This window comes from Chiloscyllium punctatum, chromosome 1, assembly GCF_047496795.1.
Source record: "Chiloscyllium punctatum isolate Juve2018m chromosome 1, sChiPun1.3, whole genome shotgun sequence".
NCBI classification, from domain to species: domain Eukaryota; kingdom Metazoa; phylum Chordata; class Chondrichthyes; order Orectolobiformes; family Hemiscylliidae; genus Chiloscyllium; species Chiloscyllium punctatum.
Window position 1 is genome coordinate 54,851,029 of NC_092739.1, and position 21,986 is coordinate 54,873,014.

At 39.5% G+C, this 21,986-nt stretch overlaps 1 protein-coding gene across 2 annotated transcripts in view; it reads right to left on the bottom strand.

The window, feature by feature from the left end:
- The window catches only part of adgra3 (adhesion G protein-coupled receptor A3), a 133,604-nt gene that overhangs the window by 39,967 nt on the left and 71,651 nt on the right, over window positions 1–21,986 (bottom strand). For both annotated transcript variants that reach the window (XM_072563150.1, XM_072563085.1), the window contains exons 4-9: window positions 14,439–14,510; window positions 10,410–10,481; window positions 6,758–6,829; window positions 4,213–4,373; window positions 1,758–1,971; window positions 827–991 (exon numbers count right to left, since the gene is read on the bottom strand). In XM_072563150.1, coding sequence (XP_072419251.1) covers window positions 827–991; window positions 1,758–1,971; window positions 4,213–4,373; window positions 6,758–6,829; window positions 10,410–10,481; window positions 14,439–14,510 — 756 coding nt within the window. The remainder of the gene's footprint in view (window positions 1–826; window positions 992–1,757; window positions 1,972–4,212; window positions 4,374–6,757; window positions 6,830–10,409; window positions 10,482–14,438; window positions 14,511–21,986) is intronic.

Genomic DNA, 21,986 nt, shown 5'->3' on the forward strand with positions numbered 1-21,986 from the left:
TCTCCATAGATGCTGCCAGACCTGCTAAGATTTTCCAGCAATTTCTGTTTTTGTTTTTGTTTCTGATTTCCAACAGTTCTGCCACTGCAATATCAGAGAACTGACACATCTTTACTGCTAGTATGTTTGAGTGTTTATAAATGCAGCAGTTTTTAATGATTTGAGTTACTAATTAAAGCTTCAACAAAATTGGTCTTTAATGACATTGCTAAAGGATAGCTCCACATTGTTTCCACCGTCTTCAGTCATCAGTTGCTTAAATTCCCCAAACCTTATTCTGCAACCATATCTGATGTCTCTTCATCCACATCAGTTTAATAAATTCTAAACAGCTAAGGTACTAGCACCAAACCTTGCAGAACCCTGAAAAAGATCCATCTATGCCTACTCTATTTTGAAGCTTTTACAACGTACTCCTCATATTTTCTGTGCAATAAGTACCATGTATCTTATAGTTACCTATGTGGGTAAGAAATGCCAAATGCAACAAAAAAAAACTAAGCAAGGGAAATGCTTCATCAACTACTGGAACATCGAGTATTAACAAAGTGGGTGAATTAAATTAAAATTGAAGTAAATATTTAATAAAGATCACATTCGGAGAGTAATTTTCAAATGTGCAGCATATCTCAATATTGCCTTGCATCCTGCAATTCTATCATTGTAAATTTATCAACCGTAATCATTACAGTATGAGTTACTGTGTCATATTATAAACATACTTTCTTTTTAGACATTAAGTCTATTGAGAAAAGGACAACATCACAGCAAAGAACATATTGTTAATCTTCCATGAAGAAGCTTTTACTTTGCTTAAGTTCACTACCTGAAATCCCCTTTGTTATTCATCACCATCTCTGGCGGGCAGTATTTCGCTGAGCTTTCCAAGACAACTACATCAACCTGTTTAGTTCTGTTTCCACGTTTGGTTTGGACATGGCATTCCCAACTTCCAGTGGAACTCATTTGGACATTTGAGATAATTAGAGTACTGTATTCAGAAATAGTTACATTACTATTCAACAGAAACTTAGGAAGACATACAGAGTTAGTACAAAATTGTATTTTGAGAAACAGAATGCTTCATCTTGGTGTTAATAGCTGCATCAATAGCTGCAAGATGTTCTCAGTACAAATAAATGATATTCAACAACCATGAACACAATTTTGAAATGGTTTAATCCTTAGCACTCAGTAATAAATGGCATTTCTCTAAATTTGAAACTCAATGAAAAGAGACAAAAAAACTTTTGAAGCAATACCAAAGTTGTAAGCAGCTTAATCTTTTGAGTCTAAAAATACATATTGTTGAAAATCTAGTATTGTGCCTTAAATGTTGGAAGGAGAACAAGTTTAACTAAAAGTGAATTAATTGACATGTAAATTACATTTTCTTGGAGACCTGAAATTTTAAAGAAAAAATTACAACTTCTGCATTAATAACATTTGCTTGAGAAAATATTAGGAGATTTATGGATTGGTACAAAGATTGCATGAAGTATGCAAATACTAGTGTCTTATGTCTTCAACATCTTGAAATAAAACAGCTGAATAAAGAAATGAAAAGACAATTAAAAGCAAACACTAAACTGACCTTCATAAAAATCAGAAGATGTAGCCTTTATGAAAAGAACAGAATGTTTTAGAGTGTTTCAAATATAGGAAATGATGTACGTTTATACCATATACACGTCATAATTAGGGCAACAATCACTCTTACCCTGAATGCTAAACTTGCAAATTAGGTAAGCTATTACCTTGCAATAAAAGAACAATTGTGTAGCACATTTTTTTCAACAAAGATTCCTTGGGATTCATCAGTTTCCACTAGCTTTCCATCCTGATACCAGAGCACTTGCATGTCCTGGTCAATGTAAGAAACCATACACTGAAAAGGGAGACTATCACCCTCAAACACCACCTGCCGATGGGAAGGGGTCAGCTGAAAGGATGGTAGTTCAAGAGGAACATCTGCAATAATGAAAATTAGTTGAAATTAAACTCACTTTAATAAGAATAGAACTCAGTTACCTGACAGACTACAGTAACGATCCATTCATTTTAAAAAAGAAATAAACAAATATCACAGACATTATTTTACATTCCCTGGTTTGCAGGTAGGAATCAGGATGGCTGTAAGATTCCCCAGCTGACCTTGACTCCTTTCTACACACCTCATTCTAACCAGAATTTTACAGGAACAAGTGAGGCACAAGCTGGCTCTCACCGTCCCTCGCTCCAATTGAACCTGACTGGAGAAGTTCAGGAGTGTGAGAGGAGCTGCAGCCTGGCAGCTCATCCTACCTTGGCCTCAGATTGGTGAGGGTGAAATACATCAGGCACCTGACAAGATGTGTCAGTTCCTGGCTGCTCCTTGCACTTTTCTGGTCCTCAATTTATAATCTGGGAATTCTTTGTAGATTCAGTCCTGGCCACAGCTGATTTTGGCATTGCTGGGACTACAGAGCTGATGGGTCTGCTGCCTGATTAAGGAGAGGCTCCTCTTCCAGGTAATTAACACTCCCTGACAGTGAACAATAGCTGTTGGGCTGCTGTCATTGGCAGGGGTGTGCATGTCTGGCAGACTCTGGATACTGGTTCAGTGAGGAATTTTAAGGAGGAGATTGACAGATTTTTAATTGGTAACAAGTTTAAGGCCTATGGAGAGTGGGCAGGAAAAGTTGAGATCAGCCATGAGTAGGCTTGAGGGGCTGAATTGCCTATTTTGGCTCCTAGTTCTTTTGTTCTATAAGAAGGAAACATTGTTAATGTTTCAAGTCTGAGACTGTCCACAGATGATACCAGACCTATCGAATTTCTCTTGCACTCAATTTTAATTGGGCTTTGCAGAGGTCTCATTATTGACTGCTGTTCTTAATTATTTCTTTTTATCTTAGTTTCATGCATATAACTGGTGCCAGTGCTTGCTCAACATAATTACTCTCCCAGTAGAGTACAGCACTATTGTGTTTGCTTTATAGGATATACTATTACCAGCTCCAGTGCCTAGCCTCGAATGGTGCATGCTGGTGCAACAGGTCGTGAAGATGACAAATGGTATGTTGGCCTTCATAATGACTTGAGTACAGGAGCAGAAACACCTTGTTTCAAATGTACAAGGCTTTGGTGAGAGTACACCCGGAATACTTTGTACAGTTTTTTGTCTCCTTATCTGAGGAAGAATGTTCTGGCTATGGAGAGATTGCAACAAAAGTTTACCAGAGTGATTCTGGGGATGGCAGGGCTGACTTATGAAGAGAGAGTGGATTGGTTAGGACTATACTCATTGGAGTTCAGAAAAATGAGGAGGGGTCTCATAAACCTGAAAAATTCTAACAGGAATAGATAGAGTAAATGCAGGAAGAATATTCCTGATGACCAATATGTTCAGAACCAGGGGTCCCAGCCTAAGGATACAGGGCAAAGACAAAAAAACTGCAGATGCTGTATTCCAAGGTTGAGAAGTCCTTCTCCACCTCCTGATGCTACCTGGTTTGTTAAGTTCTTCCAGCCTCCTGCTTGCTTACTTAATGATACAGGGCAAGCCATTCAGGATTGAGACGAGGAGAAATGTATTCAGCCAGAGAGCGGTGAACCAGGGAATTCTCTGCCACAGAAAGTGGTTGAGGCCAATACATTGAATATTTTCAAGAAGGAGTTAGATATAGTCCTTAGGGTTAAAGAGACCAAAGGTTATGGGGAGAAAGCAGAAACAGGATACTTAGGTGGATGATCAGCCATGAACACAATTGAATGGTGAGCAGGCTCAAAGGGCTGAATGGCTCAAGGGGCTGAATGGCCTACACTTGCTCCAAATTCTCTGTTGCTAAGGTGAACAGCCAGTGACCCCACAGCCTTGGCATTTTTTTTTCATCCATTACTTCCTTTGGTATTGATTTCAGGATTTTTTTTTGTAACTTAAGATATGGAGAATTGGGTCTTGAATAATGAGGGAGAAGATATTACATATTCTTTGGATACACAAAAAATTTAAGCACCTGGTTATCTTTGGAAGGAAAAGAGCAAGAAATGGTAGAGCTGGAAAGAAGAATGCAGGGCAGAGGAAATGACCAGATCAAGTGTTACATGTCATGACTAGAATACAGAGTTCAATGACCAGCAGTCAGCCAGCTTTTGCCTGGATGATTGGAATTCTGGTGGACATTGCTAAGACTACTACAATGAGTATAAAGGTGAATCTGAAATTCTTACCACAAGATAGATGCTCTTTATGAACATTTGTTATAAGCTGACCATGTAGAGACTTTGGGAAGGCACATTTAGTTTCTCGTAAAGTTATATTTTTAGTCTTTATCCACTGAATCATCCAACGTAAGTTGCAATCACACAGAAGATAATCAGTCTGAAATTCTCTGACAACAAAAGCAAAACAGAAGTGCTTTGTTCCAAATATCTTTTCTTTACCAAGATTGTTCTCTCAAAAAACTATAATAGTAATAAAATCCAGAGATAAACATGATCAAAAAAGGCATCCAAAATATGTCTGATAAACCCACAACAGTTATTGAAATCAATTTTAAGCTTTTTAATAATATTTATAGTAATATTTTCCAATTCATCTGAAACTGGTGGCTTTAGTGAAAAATGAAATAAAGCCAATGAAATATATTTAAAATAAATTGAAAGTATTTGAACAAAAGACATAAAATCACTCCTAAATGCATGCAAGTTATCTAAATTTTGTGGCAACTGAGAATTCAAAAAAATAAACATGACAGCATTTTACATGACCAAAGATTTTAATAATAATATGATACTGGATTTTGCTCATGTATTAAACCTTTGCTGTATTACCTGCATGATTTGGCAGTCACAGAATTAAGTTGGATTCATTGACTAAAATAGCCAATAGGAGTGGGATGTTAAGGAGTAGCAAACAGAGACAAAGGCAGAGGTTACTAGTAGTGGAAATTTAAAAAAAACAGTAGAGCTCCAGATTTCTGAGAGAAGATTCCAATCAGAGCTCCTTCAGAAATGAGCTTTTCACAGCAGTCAGTTCCTGAATTCTGAAATGTACATGCTGACAGCAGCTATTAAATGGTAGATATATTTGTTAACTGTTATGTTGGGAGTATTGGGAGGATAGGGTGCTAGCTGAGTAGTAGGTAGGATGCCAGAGTTAAAGGTAAGAGATGCAGTTGTTAGGGTAAAGATGTGATGAATGAGAAAAGGTTGAGTCCAATTGAAGGAGTTCATTGGGTAGGGCCAGGTCCGGTCACAGGTCTTTTCAGGTTGGCTTGGATGTTTTCAGCTCTGGCAGGAGGTCGGGGGGGGGGGGGGGGGGGGTGGGGAATGTTGTCTGGTTGGAGAAAAGTGGGGCTGGGTCCCAAGAAGCGTCAAACCAGGGGCTGGTGGGTGTAAGTGGGTTGGGGAGGTACAGTTAGAGTGTGCATGCTAAGTATGGGGTTGCTTTAGTACATAAACTAAGTATGTAATAGTCTAACTTTTCCAGAGTAAATAATTTACAAAATTTCACTGGAACATTCTGAAGTCTCAGATCTAAATGGAGACTTCTGAATGGTTGTAGCTGAAAGTTCAGCTTCCTGAATGATTTCTTTGCAGTGTTCTACAGTGGGAATTCTTCAGGATTCTTGGGTGCAAATTCCATCTGAAGAACAATTGTCTGGCTGTGGGAAAATCTGGTTCAAAATGCTTTGGTGTTGAAAGTAAATTGTGAGAATCACACCCAGGATATCTTCTGTAACCTTAAGTGACTGAGATAAAAGAACACAAAAACATGGAACTAGTTTGCCTGTCTGTCTTCTGCATTATAATTCTGTGTGACATAGAGGTTAAGGTTAAGGTTGCAGAAAAGAAAAATCATAAATATATTCCAGCACAAAGCAGAGAACATCTATTTTGGAAGTAATATAAGGGCGACTAACAGTTCTTTCACCACACACATCCTGAAGTGGATAAACAACAATTTCACTTTTAGATATTCCCTCTCAAATCTTTGCTTTGATAAATGTAAAAGGGAATGCAATATTTTGACCATCCAATATGACTTTATTAGAAGACCAAGAGGAAAAGACATTAAAGCACCATTGTGCGAATAATTGGAAATTCTGTTATTCTTCCACCAAGATTACAGAGATATATCCAAAGAACCTACACAGAAATTCTACCATGTGGTTTGAATTATGGTGGCACAGTGGCTGAGTGGTTAGCACTACTGCTTTATAGCACCAGGGACCTGGGTTCAATTCCAGCCTTGGGCGAGTGTCTGTATGGAGTTTGCACATTCTCCCCCTGTCTGTGTGGGTTTCCTCCCACAATCCAAAGATGTGCAGGACAGGTGAATTAGCCATAGCATAAGGTGCATTAGTAAGAGGGAAAATGGGTCTGGGTGGGTTACTCTTTGGAGGGTCAGTGTGAACTTGTTGGGCCAAAGGGCCGGTTTCCACACCGCAGGGAATTTAATCTAAAATTATTGCTTATCAATAAGAGATACTTAACATATTTTTGAAGACAAAGTAGTGAACTTTTGCTTATTTTATGGACCAAGTAAATGAGCAAAATGTGTTAAGTATCTCTCCTTATTTATTAACTTTATACATAGATTGTAAAAAAAATTATAGTTGGTCACATTAAATCCAATACTTCATCATAGCGTCTTTTCTTTAAATTAAGAACAGTTTTTGATATAGAAAATGTAGAGAAAAAGAAATGTCATTACAACGGTCAGAAATTGAGAAAACAGCCAAGAATTAAATAAACTTAACTTATCACTTACATGTATTTCAGTGACAGAAGGTTTTCAAACGTCCCTTGTGTTAATGTAGAAAACAGGTTTCCTGAAAGGTTTCTGAAAAAAAGGAAATCTGTTCTTGAAAACCTGTACTACTTCTTTACAATTTACACGAACAATTTAAACACTAAAATAAAAAGAACAAAGAACAAAGGAGGCACTGGACAGAACACATAACACATTTACAAGGATAACAGACTGCAAAGAAAAGATTAACAACATAAACAAACAAAAAAAGCTGTGGGGTGTTAATAGAGGTACTGTACTTAAAACATTTCAACAGAAGTGGGCTGCAATTTACCAAAAATTGCCCAAGTGCCAATTTTGGTAAATTTCACTGCTGGTTTCTCTCCATGAGCACCAGCAAGTTTTTCATGCAATTCTCTGCTGCTCACCTCTACTGTACACGAGCATCAAACTGTACATTCACCCATAGCAAAAGTCCTTGTCACTTGCAAAACATTCTGTGATTTCCACCACCTGCGTCATACTTAAGGCGCAAATGTGCACCACATTAGTCACTGCCAGCCAATAATAGCCCTTCACAGTACACGTAATGGGAGGGAAATGTAAAAGAACAGCTTCTGAGGACACACAGGTGGCACTGTGACACATCATTGCAAATCAAAGCTTACGCATTCATAAAGTTACTGTGACTTTCCAGTCATAGCTAAGTTATTAAATCATTAGTAACTGCAGTTACAAGAATCAAGACAAACTTGGAATCCATTCTTCGCACCCATTCCATGTTTGAACCCTAACGGAGTACTACTCTTTCCTCAATGCCCAGCATAGCATTACATTTTATTGTTGTTCAGTGGTGACTGTGGTCTACCCCTTGACTTACTTGAAATGACAGCCCTGACGATGAATGACCAGACTCCTGACTGATATCTGTGCAGCTCTCTGACTCACTTACCACTAATCTCCTGTCAGATTACATAGCACAAAATTAATCTTGGCACATTACCCAGACCGAAATGTTAGGGAACCCCTGACTACTCCAGCTGTCTAACTGTCTGTGTCTAAGCCCCTGGATGAAGATCAGATGATGCCCTTGACTTACCTTGCTGATACACCCTGACTGGTAACATGACGGAGTACTTACTCCCCTTAGACTTTCAGACACGGCATTTGATTGAAGCACATTCAGTGTTTGCTATGCAGGCTGCTAGCATGTTGCAAATGTTGATACTGATGTAACACAATGCTATAAAGTAACTTGACCCTCCCTCTTGACTGATCACTGCTGGCAATGAGGACAAGTTACCTCACTTTGTGTCTGCATTCAGTCAAGGCAAGACAAGATGAGGCAAGGCAATGCTGTGAGCATCCAAGTCCATACAAATCATTAAGAGGGCAAGCAAGGAGTCCTGAGATACACTCATGAAATCCAGCCTGGCTGCACCATTTCAATGTAAGGTGTCAGTGCACTCCAAAATGCAGCACTGTAGTAGAAGCTGCATGGTAAGTGAGATGGAAATGTGCTATGATGGTGTGGAGAGACTGGTGTCAACCTCTGTGGACAGGTTGGAGGTTATGCAAGTGGTCGCTATTCATTGAGTACGAGGTATTGGGGTGCGCTGGCGAATTGGAGTCAGCTATCCACTCTGATTTTGATGTCAGGAATTGTCACCACCTTTTTCTGCCACAGCATAAAATGAGGCAAGAACAGGTAATAAGATGTTAATACAAACAAATGGGCCTCTTGGCTGCTCACTAACGAGATTCTGATCTCACTATTCAAACTTTGGGAACAAAATTGCATTTGTTTTCTTGAAGTTGAGAACTTCATTTCTCCAATAAGACCATAAGACCATAAGACATAGGAGTGGAAGTAAGGCCATTCGGCCCATCGAGTCCACTCCGCCATTCAATCATGGCTGATGCGCATTTCAGCTCCACTTACCAGCATTCTCCCCGTAGCCCTTAATTTGTCTAGACAACAAGAACCTATCAATCTCGGCCTTGAAGACATTTAGCGTCCCGGCTTCCACTGCACTCCGTGGCAATGAATTCCACAGGCCCACCACTCTCTGGCTGAAGAAATGTCTCCGCATTTCCGTTCTGAAATGACCCCCTCTAATTCTAAGGCTGTGTCCACGGGTCCTAGTCTCCTCGCCTAACAGAAACAATTTCCTAGCATCCACCTTTTCAAAGCCATGTATTATTTTGTACGTCTCTATTAGATCTCCCCTTAATCTTCTAAACTCCAACGAATACAATCCCAGTATCCTCAGCCGTTCCTCATATGCTAGACCTGTCATTCCAGGGATCATCCGTGTGAATCTCCGCTGGACACGTTCCAGTGCCAGTATGTCCTTCCTGAGGTGTGGGGACCAAAACTGGACACAGTACTCCAAATGGGGCCTAACCAGAGCTTTATAAAGTCTTAGTAGTACATCTCTGCTTTTATATTCCAACCCTCTTGAGATAAGAGACAACATTGCATTCGCTTTCTTAATCACAGACTCAACCTGCATGTTTACCTTTAGAGAATCCTCGACTCGCACTCCCAGATCCCTTTGTGCTTTGGCTTTATTAATTTTCTCACCATTTAGAAAGTAGTCCATGCTTTTATTCTTTTTGCCAAAGTGCAAGACCTCGCACTTGCTCACGTTAAATTCCATCAGCCATTTCCTGGACCACTCTCCCAACCTGTCGAGATCCTTCTGTAGCCTCCCCACTTCCTCAGTACTACCTGCCTGTCCACCTAACTTCGTATCATCGGCAAACTTCGGTAGAATGCCCCCGGTTCCCTCATCCAAATCATTAATATATAATGCGAACAGCTGTGGCCCCAGCACCGAACCCTGCGGGACACCGCTCGTCACCAGCTGCCATTCTGAAAAAGAACCTTTTATCCCAACTCTCTGCCTTCTGTTAGACAGCCAATCCTCAATCCATCCCAGCAGCTCACCTCGAACACCATGGGCCCTCACCTTGCTCAGCAGCCTCCCGTGTGGCACCTTATCAAAGGCCTTTTGAAAGTCTAGATAGACCACATCCACTGGGTTTCCCTGGTCTAACCTACTTGTTACCTCTTCAAAAAATTCCAACAGGTTTGTCAGGCATGACCTCCCTTTACTAAATCCATGTTGACTTGTTCTAATCAGACTCTGCTCTTCCAAGAATTTAGAAACCTCATCCTTAATGATGCCAATCTTGCCATGTTTGGCCACTTGACCAATCCACTGCTGTCATTATTCAGGGGCTTTGAAAATTCAGCCTCATTTTTCCTGTTGTAGCAGAAGAGTAAAACTAGAGGATGTGAATTTTAGATTATCACCAAGAAATTAAATTTAGATTGAACTTCTTTCACTAGTATAGAAATATATGGAACTCCCTACTACAGGGAATAGTTGGCATTCATAATATGGATAAACTTAAGATGATGCTAGAGAAGCACACGAGGGAAAAAAGAAAAGAGCGTTAGGCTCATAACATTTGTTAAGTTTGAAGGAGAGGAGACATGAGTTGAGTATGAGTGTGGTTGGGATGAACGGCCTCTTTCCAGGGAGTATTTTCTATGTAGTTCGACATAATTAGATGAAATGTATGGAATGACAGAATAAAAAATATCAAATATTATGCTCTTTTAAAGAAAAAAGGTAAATTGACTTGGCTGATAACTTACAATCGGATAAGATTTGAGATGCCTCTGAATATTTCCCCATTTAGACAGCCTATCCTGTTGTTAGATAAATCCCTGTAAGAGAAAAAGTCATGTTATACTGGTTCCGAGATACAGTAGGTGAATCTTGTTTCATTTTTCCAGACTCTGTAATTTGTGAAATCCAACACCCATATAGCATCTTCTTTTTCTTTGTTGGATACCCTTCTCCCAAAGGACTCAACTAAACTGCAAGCCAGATGCTCAGAGGCATCCAGGATCATCATGATTTGGAATGCGACAGATTTTATGCTTTTCCCATGTAGCGATGTTTTAACTTTTACAGTAAAGCCACCAAGATCGAAGACCCAAAGGAACTGCATGTGTATCACACCAATCTCTGACCACCACTAAAAGGATGAAAATCGGTAGGTTAATAATGTCTCCATGATCATAACTATTAGTGTTTGTTTACTCATAAACCATTAATTTCATTCACAGGTCACTCTCAGCTGAGTCAGTGGATTCAAACCCTTCTCCAGAATCTGAGCACCTGAGGGTTGCATTGTTACGAGTTCCATTTTAACCTGTGTCTGATCTACTTGCTCAGGTGGGTTGGAACTACTTTGCATTGCTCAAACAATAGCACACAACATTCATTTTTTTAAAAATTTACACTTGCATAAAAAATAGTTTAATTGGTCAATCAGCTAATTTGGTCATTGCAAAACCTAGCTAGCTACACCTTTACTTGTGTCGAAGAAAACAAATGAGAAACAGCAATTTAAGCAGGCAATAGTGTGTTTATTAATTGGAGTGCTCAGAGAAAGACAGCAATCTTAGTTAACTGGATGAATAAGGATATTCATGGACAAAATATAACTTTTCTTTTCCTCTCCTTGGTAGCCTGTTATTCTCTCTTGGTTGATTTTAATTTGCTGGAATCAGCACATATTGTCAGATTTATCACAACAGCAACTATTGGGCCACTGTAAATTTCTGAGCATTTTACCTGCCAATGTCTGCCTACTTCAAATTCTAGGTCACTTGTCGGACATAAATCATATGTCAGTTCTGACTGTTTCTGTATGCTAGTTCTGGCTGTAACGTATGTCATGCGCCTTGTGAAAAGTTTCCCTGATAATATTGTTGACACTGCAAGTTAAATTTTACATTTCTTCTGTGGTGTCCACAAGAGACACAACGCTCCTCTACTCTCTGTAATATAATCTGGGACCCTGCCACACTCTCCAACATACTCCCAGCCCAAAAAATATCCTAGGCAGACAGACCACCTACGTTGGCCATTTGACAGATTGTTCCATTTACATGACGGATAGGTGGGTTACAGCACATTGTACAGACTAAATGCCCAGAGGTTAACTCCCCTCATTATGCATAGCTATCATTTCAGTATACCCATACTTTCTTCAATTTTGACATGTTAATTCGCAAATTTTGTTTCATGTAGTCTCTTTCTCTCTTTTCTGTGTCTCCCCTTATTACTTTTCATCTCTGCTGCAGTCTCATTCTGAGCACTTGCCACACACTACACATCAGTTTCATTCTTTCTGTAGAAAGACCTTGCAAAGAGACCTGAAGGCAGACCTGAGAATACAGACTTTCTGACAACCCAAGGTGTGATCTTCACATTCTACCAAATAGTAGTTCTTTTCATGTGAATTCTCATACGTCATTTGGATTTCAGTTGCTACAGAAAATTAAGATCAAATAACACTCTCAAAGTTGCCATCAGTACTACTGGCTACATTTTCCTGATTGTAGCTTTTGATGTCTGAAGGAAATGTCTTAAATCCTGATGTAGAAGTTGCATCAAGTCTCTCTTTCACAGAACTGTTGTGAGAAAGTGCACAACATGAAAGGATTTAAATGTATGTAGCATTCAGTATCTCACATTAAGCAAATAGTGCAGTGGCATCTAAGTCAATGTAGATGTTGGGGTTTGGAACGTAGAAGTAAACTCATACTGAAACCTATGAATGATAGAGAGACACTGGGGAAGATTGAGAATTGGCCCATGCATTCACACAGCCAAATAGTCATTGCAGAAGTGCAGACGGGAGTTGAATGTAAGATATCCGAATTTAGGCAATCCCAAGGAAATTCTCCAAGAAATTGAAAAGTCTGCTGGACAATTTCCTTGTGCCTGGCATCCTACAAATATTTACTGAAGTCTTGAAAATTCAGAATGTTCTGATTTATTTATGCTTAATAGTTATCAAGGAAAGGTTAGAGGAATTGGATACAAAATTGGCTTGAAGTTAGGAGACAGACGGTGCTGGAGGGTTGTTTTTCAGACTCTAGGCCTGTGACCGGTCGCAAGGATCGGTGCTGGGTCCATTATATAAATGATTTTGACATGAATATAGGAGGAATGGTTAGTAAGTTTTCAGATGACACCAAAATTAGAGCTGCAGTGGACAGTAAAGAAGATGATGTCAGAGTACAACAGGATCTTGATCAGACAGGCCAATGGATTAAAGATTAGCAGATGGAATTTAATTTAAATAAATCTGAGGTGTTGCGTTTTTGAAAGGCAAATCAGGGCAGGACTCTTACAGTTTAGTTGTAGAGCCCTGGGGAGTGTTGCCAAATAAAGAGATCTGGGGTGCAGGTGCATAGTTCCTTGAAAGTGGAGTTGCAATTGGACAGGCTGGTGAAGGCTGCATTTGGCATACTTGCCTTCACTGGTCAATGCACTGAATGTAGGAGTTAGAACGTCATGTTGCAGCTGTACAGGACATCAGTGAGGCCACTTTTAGAATACAATGTTAAATTCTGGTCTCCTTGCTAGAGGGAGATTTTTGTTAAACTGGAGAGGGTTCAGAACAGATTTACAAAGATGTTGCTGGGATTGGAGAGTTTGAGTATCGGGAGAGGCTGAATAGGCTGGGGCTTTTCCCCTCCAAAGTGTCAGAGGCTGAGGGGTGACCTTATAGAGCTTTACAAAATCATGACAGGTATGGATAGAGCAAATAGCCAAGCTCTTTTTTCCAGAGTAGACGAGTGCAAAACTAGAGGGCATTGGTTTAAGGTGAGAGGGGAAAGATTTAAAAGGAACCCGAGGGGCAACTGTTGCATGCAGAAAATGGTGTATATATGGAACAAACTGCCAGATGAAGTGGTGGAGGCGGGTACAAATTTATGGGACATTATAGATTTATGCCCATTATATGGATGCAGTTGCAAAAAGACTTAACAAAATAGTGGTGTCATATGTATTTATAGATCATGTTTAAACTCTATCGTTTGGCAACAGGATATAAATCAAGATGCATTATAGATATTTTGTAGTTAACTTGTTCAGAGATGTTGGAGAAAGTAAGGACAGCCAATGTTGGAGATCAGAGTCAAAACGTGTGGTTCTGGAAAAGCACAACAGGTCATAAGCCTGAAATGTGGATGCTCTTGCGCCTCAGATGCTGCTTGATCTGCCGTGCTTTTCCAGCACCACACATTTTGACTCTGTTCAGAGATGTCGCTCCACATCAGTGGAGCAGATGGGACTTGAACTGGGGCCTCTTGATCCAGAGGTACCACATGATCCACTGTGCCACAAGAGCCAACCCATCAATGTGCATTATATTCTAGACCTTATTGATATGCTAGACAAGATGATTTAAAATGTTGAATTGAATATTCAACTTTACAGATGGTATTAAATGGGCAATAAGAGATTGGCTAACCATTTTCAACAATTCTTGGACATCTCAACTAACTAAAGTTAAGATCGATTTGTAAAATGAACCACCACAAAAATGGCCACAAATGATCTAAATAAAGATGACAGTCCCATGGGTTGAAAATTTTTAAATGGCACTTCTCTCTTCAAAGCAAGAAACAGAGAAATCATAATCATTTTGATTTGATTTTGATAAGTTTTCATTCCAGTTCTGTAAGCTTCCATTGAACTGGTTGATTTGTTTTTTTTACAGTACCTTACAGGGAGCTGTTTTGTTTAAAATGAATGTTTTGTTTAAAAGAGCAGAAATCATAATCAGTCAATGATGCATCAAATAATTCAATACTCACAGTCTTTTCAGTGTTGAAAGTCCCCAGAAAGCACCAGGCTCTATATTACTGATAAGATTGTTCTTTATGTCTCTGCAAGAAAATAAAAAGCAAGTATTAATTGTAATAATTCATATTCCACTTACTTGGAGCACAGTGCTTACTTCTGAGAGTGATCTGGTACTAAGGATACCTGCTAAGTCCGGAGTATCAATAACAGCACCAGGGAACTTGTGGTGCAGTGGTGTATCCCTTCACCCAAGTCAGAAAGCCCAGGTTCAAGTCCTACCTAAAGTGTGTCGTAACACATCTTGACAGGTTGATCAAAAATTCAATAAAAACATCTTTTATACATGTTATGACCAAGAATGGAAGAGTGTACTTTTATTCTCGAGTCCCTCTACTCCACAGGTCACAACATAAATCTAATTGTTTTACCCAGTTCTCAATACAGCCCATTGAACAATTCATCTATTTTTCAACTTGAAATAAAAAGATCCGTCACCAGGTTTATTTCAATAAAAACAAAGTTATTGATTTTTTATAAATGATATACTCAGTGATGCACAACTGATTAACCCACTTGGTTGCAAGGTAAAAATTTAAATGTTTACCCCTATATCACACAAAGCACACATAAACAATCATGAGGAAAAAGAGGACTCTTCTCTATTGAGATTTGTTTTTTGTCGGGGTGGGGGGTCATGGGGGCAAACAATTTAGCTAATAAGCCTTAGTACTTGAAAGTAGAAAGACATAAGGCAAGTGTGTTCAAATGGCAACCAGTCTGATGTTCACGCATAGAAATGCCAAGGTTAGAGGATGTGAGCTACAGGGAGAGGCTGAAGAGCCTGGAGCTGTTTTCACAGGAGTGTTGGAGGCTGAAGGGTGATCTTATAAAGGTTAGTAAAATCATGAGGGGACATGGATAGGATAAGTAGACAAAGTATTTTCCCTGAGGTGTGGGAGTCCAGAATTTGAAGGCATAGGTTTAGGATGAGAGGGGCAAGATGTAAAAGGGACCGAAGGGGCAATGTTTTCACACAGAGGGTGGTGCGTGTATGGAATGAGCTGCCAGACAAAGTGGTGGAGGCTGGTACAATTGCAACATTTAAAAGGCATCTGGATAGGTATATGAATAGGAAGGGTTTAGAGGGATATAGGCCGGGTGCTGGCAGGTGGGACTAGATTGGATTGGGATATCTGGTTGGCATGGACGAGTTGAACAGAAGGGTTTGTTTCTGTGTTGTACATCTCTATGACACTATGTCATCAAACAAAAGCAGATGTCTCTAGGTTCTTAGCAAATCCAGCTTGCTCAGGAAACATAGTACCAAGGATTCTTCTGGACATTTTGCAGCAGAACTATGCAGGTTCAGATTGGATCAGGGTCCCTGTACAACAATGGACTCACAACAAGGAGTTTTTTCCAGAAACAGGAGAGCTGGGCAAGGAAGTCCTTTCCTTTCCCCAAGTTGGCCACCAATTGAAAACTCTAAACACTCCCCAAAGCAAAAGCTGCAACCGAACAATTGTTAACTCGGGCAGAGGACCTGCAGGAAATATGCAGCTAATATAAGACATGTGCCATTCAAGAACACCTTGCAAACATCTTGCTATCTCAACATCAGGGAACATTCACTATGTTTTATGTATTTACCAAGTGGCAAGATGAATTGCTCGCTAGGCAGAGGAGACAATGATCATGATATATTATAATGTTTAAAAAAAACCAAAAGAACTGTGGATTTGAGTTTTGAGGAAGGGTCACTCAACCTGAAACATTAACTTGGATTTCTCCCCACAGATGCTATCAAACCTGCTGATTTTATCCAGCAATTTCTGGTTTTGTTTATAACGTTTAAGTTGAAGTAAAGTAAATACAGTGTAAGGAAAAGGCAAGGACTGATTAGGGATAGTCAACATATTTGGAAATGCAAGGACTGATTAGGGATAATCAACATGGCTTTGTGCGTGGGAAATCATGTCTCACAAACTTGATTGAGTTTTTTGAAGAAGTAACAAAGAAGATTGATGAGGGCCGGGCGTAGATGTGATCTATATGGACTTCAGTAAGGCGGTCGACAAGGTTCCCCATGGGAGACTGATTAGCAAGGTTAGATCTCACGGAATACAGGGAGAACTAGCCATTTGGATACAGAACTGGCTCAAAGGTAGAAGACAGAAGGTGGTGGTGGAGGATTGTTTTTCAGACAGGTAGCCTGTGACCAGTGGAGTGCCACAAGGATCAGTGCTGGGCCCTCTACTTTTTGTCATTTACATAAATGACTTGGATGCGAGCATAAGAGGTACAGTTAGTAAGTTTGCAGATGACACCAAAATTGGAGGTGTAGTGGACAGCGAAGAGGGTTACCTCAGATTACAACAGGATCTTGACCAGATGGGTCAATGGGCTGAGAAGTGGCAGATGGATTTCAATTCAGATAAATGCGAGGTGCTGCATTTTGGGAAAACAAATCTTTGCAGGATTTATAAACTTAATGGTAAGGTTCTAGGGAGTGTTGCTGAACAAAGAGACCTTGGAGTGCAGGTTCATAGCTCCTTGAAAGTGGAGTCGCAGGTAGATAGGATAATGAAGAAGGCTTTTGGTATGCTTCCCTTTATTGGTCAGAGTATTGAGTACAGGAGTTCGGAGGTCATGTTGCAGCTGTACAGGATATTGGTTAGGCCACTGTTGGAATATTGCGTGCAGTTCTGGTCCCCTTCCTATCGGAAAGATGTTGTGAAACTTGAAAGGGTTCAGAAAAGATTTACAACGATGCTGGTTGTAGGATTTAAGCTAAAGGGAGAGGCTGGAGTGTCAGAGGCTGAGGAGTGACATTATAGAAGTTTACAAAATTATGAGTGGCATGGATAGAATAAATAGACAACGTCTTTTCCCTGGGATCGGGGAATCCAGAACTAGAGGGCCTAGATTTTGGGTGAGAGGGGAAAGATATAAAAGAGACCTAAGGGGCAACTTTTTCCACGGTGGTACATGTATAGAATGAGCTGCCAGAGGATGTGGTGGAGGCTGGTACAATTGCAACATTTAAGAGGCATTTGGATGGGTAAATGAATAGGAAGGGTTTGGAGGAATATGGGCTGGCTACTGGCAGGTGGGACTAGATTGGTTTGGGATATCCTGTCAGCGTGGACAGGTTGGACCGAAGGGTCTGTTTCCATGCTGTACATCTCCAAGACTCTATAATAACTGAAGGTTTCTGTTTAATCTCAGTGAAGGGCAAGTTTTTAGAAGCAATAATTCAGGATAAATTAATTGTCTCTTAGAATTTGCATTAATTAAGGAAAGCCAGCATGTATGTTTTTATGGCTAAATCATACTTAATTAATTTGGAGCGTAGTTTAATCATCACAAAACAGTCCTGTCAGCAAAGTTAGAGCCTTTAGAAAAACAGGAATAGTGGGAGACTGGAGAGGACATTTGCTGAATGGAAGCAAACAAAGACTAGTTGTAAATAATTGTTGACCAAACTAAAGGAAGGTATGCAACTGTGCTTATTCAGGAGTCACTGTTAGGCAATCTCTTTATCCTGACATTTATGAATGACTAATACTTTAGTGCACAGGCCACAATCTTAAAATTTGTGTAGGAAAGAAAGGAAGTTTTGTTAAGTGTGAGGAGGATAGTGGTGAATTTTGAGAGGACAGACAAATGTGTGGAATAACAGATGAAATTCAACGTATAGAAATGCAGAGTGATTAATTTGGTGTAAAACTCAAGAAGAGGCACAACAAAATAAGGAGTATGATTCTGAATTGCTTTCAAAATAGAGACACCTGGATGGATATGTTGACGAATCAATGGGGGTGGCAGGGCAAGTTGAAAAGTAGTTCATACATCATATGGGATCCTCAGTTTTATAAACAGAGAGAGAGGCTGCAAAAGCAAGTTAGATATAATAAACCTGCATAAAACACTGGTTTGAACTCAATTGGAGTACTATATCCAATTCTGGGGAGGATGCAAAGTGATTGAAGTGAATGTCCATCTCAGACAAGGTGGTTTGGCAAGTTCATTTCTACTTGCCTTCTGAATGTGATCTCTACTGCTGATGGTAACCTCACACCACCAAGAGGTGTAGTTCTGATATGTAACATGGCAACATAAAGATCTTCTTTTGCTGTTCTATATTTCAAGATGAACGACTTAAAGGTGGAAACCATTCATTCAGCGGGACCTTCTGATCTGGGGTAATGTGATGAGAAAGTCACATGTTAAGCCCCATTCTGCATATATCCCTTAAAGATCTGCCTATATATGGAGCCCACTGTCAGAAAATGCCTTCTTCAGGTGCACCAAACAGACTGAATTTGGCACTCTGTGTCTGCTATGAATAAACTTCAAGAATTTTTCACCTGTCTGAAAACTGGAAAGTTGGAGAAATAATTGGTAACTAAGAGAAATTCAACTATATTGAATGTAAGTGGAGCAGTGGAGATTCTGAACCAAGGGACAGCTCGTGTAGTTCAAATAACCACATACTGAAGGATGATGCTGCAACCAGGTTACATCTAGATCTAAAATGTCTACGCTTGTCCAGATAGAATTGTTATCTATCCTGGACCTAATTCTCAGCATTTTTGGCAGTGCCTTCTGCTGCTATGGATTCACTGGTGATCTCATGGATAGTCACAATGTTAAGATCGCCCACCCTTGTAGTCTTGCCCCTGCTGGTCTTTTCCAGTTGATCAGGTAAAATATTTAGTCTGTTTCATAGCTGCGTTGTGTAAGTGTCTCAATGTGAAAGACTGACAGCCTATTTAGCAGTTATTGGTTGTACTATTGGGTTTCAACCATCCTGATATATAGTTCATTCAGAATTGTAGGATATTTTTTATTCTTGCCAATGCAGATGTTACCTATATTGCTGTGGTTGGTGGCTCTGATACGCCTCATTAACAATCTCATTAACCTTTCAATGTCATGATCAATCTCTAGCCAACGGAACACAGCAAGTGTCAGCCTTCTTATCTGTTCTGTGCCCACATGTACTTGGTGTACATGGAACAATATGTCCCAGCAGAGAACTTCAGGCTGAGGTACTTGCTTTCCTTTGAAGACAGCACCTTGAGATACTGAACTCATTTCTGTAAGGCCAAGAGAATCTGAGTGTGTGTGAAATCTCCTTCATTTTGTCAAGCAAAATTTTCATGAAGTTAGTCACATTTCTGCTGTGATACAAATCCTCATTACCTGCAGTGGATAGGGGTATGATGTCCTGTAGATAAAGAAAATTATGGATCCCAGTATCATGTAACACACCCTTCCATCACGGAAGGTCACATCATCAGAACAACTGACTCTAGGATGAAAAAAGGTGGAGTCTTGGGCTTACTTTCAGAGTACGTGGATCAATGGGTAGCAAATCAGTGGATATTCAGGAATGAATGGAGATCAATTTTCATCACATCCCCCAGTTTAATGTCCGCACTATCAACTTGTAGATCCAAGAAAATTTCTGCATCCTTGTTTGAATTTAGCAATCTGCTCAGTGTGCCTGAGGTAGCCATTTTTGTAGCAGGTTTATTGCAGACATTTAAGTCATTTCCTTGTATATTTATCAGAAGCCACTGTAGTTTAAGTGCTCAGTGATTTGCACCAATCATTTTCAAATGATTTGTGATCAGTTTTTGTCGTGAATTGCTGGCCTAACAATATATGGATTCTTGTGATACTAAATTCTCAAGCAACTGCTTCATGCTCGGTGTTGGAATAATTGCACTGTGTTCACAATAATCTTTTGGATTAAAATATAATTGGTTCACTCTTAGCCCAGTCTGCAAAATACCAACTTCCAAGATTGTCTTTTTCCTTCGAGGTACTACAGAGCCCAGCGTTCTGTTTACAATGCTCATTTGAGAGACTCAAACATATGTTAATGGCACTCCTATCTTACATATAGTATAACATTCTTCAGGAGAACCCTCAATATGATGTTTTATCAGAAAAAAAATCAGATTATATGATAGCAAGTAGTTGAACCATCTAAGGAAGTTCTGGAGATCTTCTTTGTCTTGTCAGATAAGCACATATCTTGCATTTTCAACACTGCCTGGGTCAGGGTGCATTCCACAATTTGAACAGATAGAATCCCAAAAGATTATTCAGTTTGCATTCAAATGATCATGCGTGCTGTTGAAAACAAGTCCTTTGTGGTAGCTATTGTCACTAGTGAGTGAACGTTTTGATCATATTCCTTTTGTTTTTTTCCTGTTTACATAGTAGAAAAGCTGTAAATCGATGACACGGAATGCAATGGCATCATCCGCCACATTCATCACCACACAGATTTGTGTAGTTCAAATAACCACATACTGAAGGATGATGCTGCAACCAGGTTACATCTAGACCTAAAATGTCTACGCTTGTCCAGATAGAATTGTTATCTACCCTGGACCTAATTCTCAGTATTTTTGGCAGTGCCTTCTGCTGCTATGGATTCACTGGTGATCTCATGGATAGTCACAATGTTAAGATCGCCCACCCTTTTAGTCTTGACACTGCTGGTCTGCTCATGTTGATCAGGTAAAATATTTAGTCTGTTCCATAGCTGTGTTGCGTAAGTGTCTCAATGTGAAAGACTGACAGCCTATTTAGCAGTTATTGGTTGTACTATTGGGTTTCAACCATCCTGATATATAGTTCATTCAGAATTGTAGGATATTTTTTATTCATTCACAGGATGTGAACATTTATTGTCCGTCCATAATTGTCCAGATTGTTGTGGGTCTGGAATCACATGTAGGCCAAACCAGCTAAGGATGGCAGATTTCCTTCCCTGTAGGACATCAGCAAACCAGATGAGTTTTTCAAACAATCAGGAACACCTTTATAGTCATAATTACTCTCTTAATTCCAGAGTTTAACTGAATTCAAATTGCACCATTTGCCATGGCGGGATTCAAATCTGGGTCCTCAGAACATTGCATGGATGTCTGGTTAACTAGTCTTGTAAAGACTATAGTATTTATCCCCATGTAGTGTTCTGGGGATTGTGCTTATTATTAGAGGCAATGGTCTAGTTTACTAGTCTAGTAAACTAGATCATAATTTCTACTAATTAGCACAATCTTCCATGTCAATGTTTGTATTGTGCATGTTTCTTTGGTCAAATTATGTTGATAGTGGCAAAAAACTTTTTGTTTGTTGACTATTTCCACACAAAATGCTACACTCACATCAGGGAAAGTTGGTTTGAACTCTGGTTTGAAGTTTTTCCACAATGGACTTTGGCTACCTTACTAGGGTTATGTTTACATTATATTTACCTCCATCAAAATTAATGGATTACAATATCTATGTTGTGATGTAGGTTTGTAACATAGTGTTTTATTTGGAAACTTGAAGTAAGAAACAAAAATAGATTTTAGTTTTCATTTCTGTGAAGGTGACTTTTTTCCCCAACATAAGGATCAAAGAGTTAGTTTTAGCATTGAATCAAAGACACATTTACTAAGGAAAACATGTGATAAGCTAAAATATTCAATCAGCTACCTACGAAGTTACTTGCTAAATGTTTACAGATTTGAATTTTATGATACAGA